The 5,080-nt window shown below is 55.2% G+C and overlaps 1 protein-coding gene across 1 annotated transcript; it reads left to right on the forward strand.

The window, feature by feature from the left end:
* Positions 1-3,854: 3,854 nt before the first annotated feature.
* Positions 3,855-4,415, forward strand: GLOTRDRAFT_134352 (uncharacterized protein; the record flags this gene model as incomplete). Its single annotated transcript, XM_007873347.1, has 1 exon — positions 3,855-4,415. The coding sequence occupies one exon, from the start codon at positions 3,855-3,857 to the stop codon at positions 4,413-4,415; it is 561 nt and encodes a 186-aa protein (XP_007871538.1).
* Positions 4,416-5,080: the final 665 nt, after the last annotated feature.

Consider the following 5,080-nt stretch of genomic DNA (forward strand, 5'->3'; position numbering starts at 1 on the left):
GGCTTGATCACCTTGGACCGTACTGGGGCAGGTGGCTCTTTACGGACATGGGGTGGGCGCGCAACTCCAGGAGGAGGGTCTACGGTGCCAGCAGTAGGCACCACAGGAGCAGGATCCACAGGTGGAGTCACCTCGTCCTCTGGGGTGTTATCGCGGGACCTGCGAATCACAACAGGCATCTCCCGTTTGTGCCGACGGCTACGTCGGAGAGCAGGTGGGGGAGCATTGCCAGCAGGTGGAGGGGGTGGAGCATGTGGAGCTGGTACAGGAGCATTTGGAGCAGGCAGGGGAGCATCAGACACAGGTGGGGAAGACAGCGGAGAGCCAGGGTTAGAAGGAGCAACAGCTCCAGAGTCCAACTCAGCCTCAGAAACAGCAGGAGAAGGAGGGGGAGGTGTAAGTGACTCAGACATTACAGGCTATCTAGTAAACTATCAAATACTCGAATTCTAACACTATGCTAGTAGTTGGAAGAGAGAGAGACAGAGAGAGGAGGGGACGAGAATTTTTCATTTGCTTGAACATCGACGACGATTGCCTACAGCGGTAGCACAGCCACCGAGCGCGCCGGCGGCGGTGGCCGTCGTGCAAAGTCACTCGCGGACGTCGACACACACATTGTCGCGCTTCGCTAACCACCTCATCGTAATCCGCGGGTATGAAAACCCCGGAAGCCATGTTTTACTGACACTATTTTATGCTCTAGAGCCCGAGCGAGGCAGCCTCAGAGACAAGCCGACGCGCGCGAGACGCGAAGTCCCGCGTTGTGCTTCTGCCTGCTGTCGACACTCTCGACACCGCCGCCGCCACTTCCTCAGGCCTGGGATGGACATACAAAGTGGGGAGAAGCAGAGGCTAAGGGAAACCAGTAAGCAAATCAACTCAACTTCGATGTTTTGTTGTTTGATAGGAGGGGCTGGCATGCCTGCCTCACGGCTCGTCGTGAGCGGGTCGTGCTGGGCCCAAACCTTTGTTTTACAGGTTTACAACCTTCTAATAGGTTGTACCTTCGATGTGGAAGCAGCCCAGACGCGTACAATCGCCCCAACATCGCCACGCGCACCCCGTTCCCCTCGCGGTCCCCCCGACATCGGAACCCAGAACGCCGTCGCATTCTCGGCTTCGATGTCGCCCCCGACTCGTCGTGAGTATAGGAATCTAACGACACTGGCGCCGCGCAAATCGGCGGCGCCGTTGTTGTTGAATTTCGTTTTTTCTGTTTTTCACACCTTCTCCCCCTCCCCTCCCTCGCTGCTTCCCTGGTCGCCTATCCTTGGATAGGAGGCCGTTTCCTGACTCCTCTGGGAGTCAGGACGACGACGAGACACACGCCTGGAGTGTGCGACGCCTCGTCGTCGAGTTATGGCCGTTTCTACACGGCCCATCCCCCCCTTGCTACACCCGGCGTCTGCGACGGACCCGAAGTCGCCAGGTAGGCGTCTTTGGGTCAGAACGCACCTTCCTGTGCTACACTAGCACGAGGAGGTGCGTTCTTAGCTGTGGGACGACCGTAGACGCTGTCGACGATGACGTCCCCGCGCGCGCGTCGCCCGGCGTCGAACAACAGAACGCACCGGCGTTCTGTTGTTCGATGTCATTTATTGGTGGGGACCACTACACGAAGCTGTGGCAGAAAGGGGTGCACACATCTGTGCACCTGTTCTGCCACAATCTTCGGTTTTCTATTTTACCCTTCCCGAACCCTCCCCGCCCATCCCTCCTTCACCAGGCCGTCCGCTGTCAAGCGGACGCCTTTCCCTGGCTTGTACGCATGCCGGGACGTTGGCAAGAGGCGAACGACGCAATTGTTCGCCCTCGTCGACGTTGTTTCTCATTTTTTGTTGTCCTCCACCCCACCTCTCCCCTCACAAGCCCGTCCCGGCCGCGGATCGCCCAGAAACACCTGGAACTCAAGATTTCTCATCCCCTACACTCCTCGAGAAGCGCATCCGGCCACCGCGTGCTCTCCCGCCCGCTGGCGCCGCCGCCGCCGCCTCCGTCGCCCTCCCCGACGGACCCTTTGCACCGACATCAAATCTTACCGCCCCACAATAGCTGCGGGTGTTTCTGGATCGCAGGAGGGATAGTAATAGGATACCTGATGCGCCTTTGTTGTCAGGTAAGTACTAAATATTCTATCGAATTGTTTCTACCCTCCTCCTCCCCCTTCCATGTACACCCCTCTCGCCGGCCCCGGAGAGTGCGCGACCTCGCGCGTTTCAACGGGGCCATGTTTATACACGCCACACCCATGCTCTCCGAGTGTGGCTTGCTTCCCCGACCCCCACCGCCGCCGCGAATGTCTGCTCGCCGTCCCCGACATCCTCTATTGCGCCGACAACGAAACGCATCGCCCCGCATAGACGCGGGGTGATTCTGGATTGCGCACCTCGTAGGAACAGGAGACTGTAAGCATCTCAGCATTCAGCTGAGTACTTATTTGTTTATCTTTTATTTTCTCTTGACTGGGTCACATGCCCTTCCCAACCTCGGGCGCGTCCTCGTATCACGATTAATATACCATATCCAAGGCCTCCATAGATTAGTATGTAATGTAGCATACATTGCAATATTTTATATCCACCCATGCAGTGGCAATACCACGAACAAGAATCAGTGGCCAGTACTATAGCTCAAGTAGAACCCGAGACGGTATATAATGAATGAATGTGCCTGGCTGATAACCGTACATGGTGTAACGGTCAGTGAGCCCGGGATTCTGGGTATAGAGGCAACGTCGCTAGTTCGATCCGCGCCAGTGCTGTCGAGGCTACGGGCCTTTAAGGCTACCCTGATCCTCCCACCCTCTCCTATTCCTCTCCTTCTACTTTCCTTCCTCCTTTTTTTATTTTTCTCTTTACACTTAATACATTCTAATGTCTATTATTGCATTCGGAGGCCATGTAAAACCCTGCAGTATTATTTTACTTGCTGTAATTAGTGCCCTACAGCCTGAGCGAGGCAGCTCGGGAACAGCCGAACGCGCGCGAGACGCTAAGTCCGCGTCTCGCTCCCTACACGCTCTCGACATACTCGACGCCAGCGCCGCCCTTCCTCAAGACAGGGATGGACCTTGCATATGGTGGATACAACTGGTGGAGGGTCATTGAGCTGAGGACAAGGGCACCAGGTAAGTCATTTCACTTATTTTCGATGTTTTATCATTTGATGCTTGGGCTGGCATGTCCGCCTCGCGCTCGTTCGCGGGCAGGTCATGCTGGCTCGGATATGTTCTCTTACAGGTGGACGACCTTCTGAGAGGTTGTCCCTTGTGTTTTGGACGAATCCCCGCTGTCCCGACCGCTCAAGACCCGCTATACGCGCCGCCGCTCCACCACCCGTCCTCCCGACATCGGAACGCAAAACGCTGCCGCGTTATGTGTTTCGATGTTGTTGCCGACTCTCCTCGATTCTAGGAAGCGAACGAAACCGGCACCGCGCAAGTTCGCAGTGCCGTTCTTCTTTTATTTCGATTTTTCTGTTTTTCAAACCCCTCCTCCTCCCCCTTCCTCCCTGCTTCCCTGGCCCCTCATCTTCGGATGGGAGTCCATTTCCTGACTCCTTGAGGAGTTAGGACGACGACGAGACCCGCGCGATAGCGGCGCGCGGTCTCGTCGTCGAGTTATTCATGTTCGTACCCGGGGCTCAGTCCCCCTGCCTACAACCCGGGTTTGCGGCGAGCCCGGAGGCGCCAGCCGCGCGTCTTTGGCTCAGACCCAACCTCTTTGTGCTTCGCTAGCGCGAGGAGGTTTGGTTTGAGCCGTAAGACGAGCGTCGACGCCGTCGACGCCGCCGTCGCCCCGCGTGCATCGTCCGACGTCGAACATCAGAACGCGCCCGCATTTTGGTGTTCGATGTCGAATACATCTGGGGGTTACTCCAGGAAGGTGTGGCAGAAAGGGGTGCACAGATCTGTGCACCCGTTCTGCCATAACCTTCGAAATTGTGTTTCCTCTGCCCTCACCCCCTACCCCTCCCTTCCCGCTTCCCCCGGCCGTTTGCCTACGGACAAGCGGCCATTCCTGGCTGCTATCAGTGCCAGGACGTCGGCGAGAGGCGAACGAAGTAATTGTTCGCCCTTGTCGATGTTCTATTTCATCTTTTGTCCCGTCCTCCCAACCTGCCCACTCCCGACCTCTCGCCGGCCCCGCACGACTCCACCACCCTCCCCAACTAACATCCCCCGTCTCCTATACCCTGTAGGCAGCGTGAGTGGCCGCCGTCCACTGCCTCGACCGCCGCCGCCGCCGTTATCGCCGCCGTCGCCCTCCCCGACGGCGACCTTCGCGCCGACATCCAAACTCAACGCGCCGCTTCAAAAGCGGGTGTTCCTGGGTCCCCTGGATGGTAGGAACATGACGCCGGAAGCGCTTTCAAACGCGCTTGCGTCGTTCCGTTGTTATGATTTGTTTTGAGTTTTGTTTTGTCACCCGCCATCCCCGAAAGCCGCTCGCGCACCCGCAACCGCTGCGCGTATGACATGTCCGACATGCTAGTATACTAGTATGTAATGTAGAATAGAAATCATGCATGTTTCCACAAAACAAAATCTATTGAAACTGCCCAAGTCCCGAGGGAAGCCAGATCCCTAGATAAAGTTCCCACACTGCATTTGTTTGTTGTTATTTGTTTGTTCCAAGTTCGAGTTTTTGCATAGCTTTGAAGTTCTTGCTCCTTGTCTCTTGCCACCACAATCTCTAGTCAGACACAGCACACAGCACACTTCTCAAACTACAGGGACTTTACTTGCTTATCTCTAGCTGCCAGAATTTCAAGCTTTTACATCAAAGTCATCTCAACCACTCTTATTATCTGATCCTATACAATGTCTAAGTATGTCCCACTATTGTTTGTCTGTGCTTAACCTGAGATAATCATTATTACAGGATAACATGTCCTGTATGTGGCAAGTTTACAAAGCTCTATGATCATAATCGGGATTGTCACAATCTCCAAAATGCAATAAAATTCAATGGTGTGTGCAGTGTCACTGTTTAACATTGAAAGGCTAATGCTGGGTATAGGTGGTATTAATAATGATTTCTTAGAACGTCTGCTTCTTGCATCTTTTGCATTGCCC

This window comes from Gloeophyllum trabeum, assembly GCF_000344685.1.
Source record: "Gloeophyllum trabeum ATCC 11539 unplaced genomic scaffold GLOTRscaffold_00117, whole genome shotgun sequence".
NCBI lineage: Eukaryota > Fungi > Basidiomycota > Agaricomycetes > Gloeophyllales > Gloeophyllaceae > Gloeophyllum > Gloeophyllum trabeum.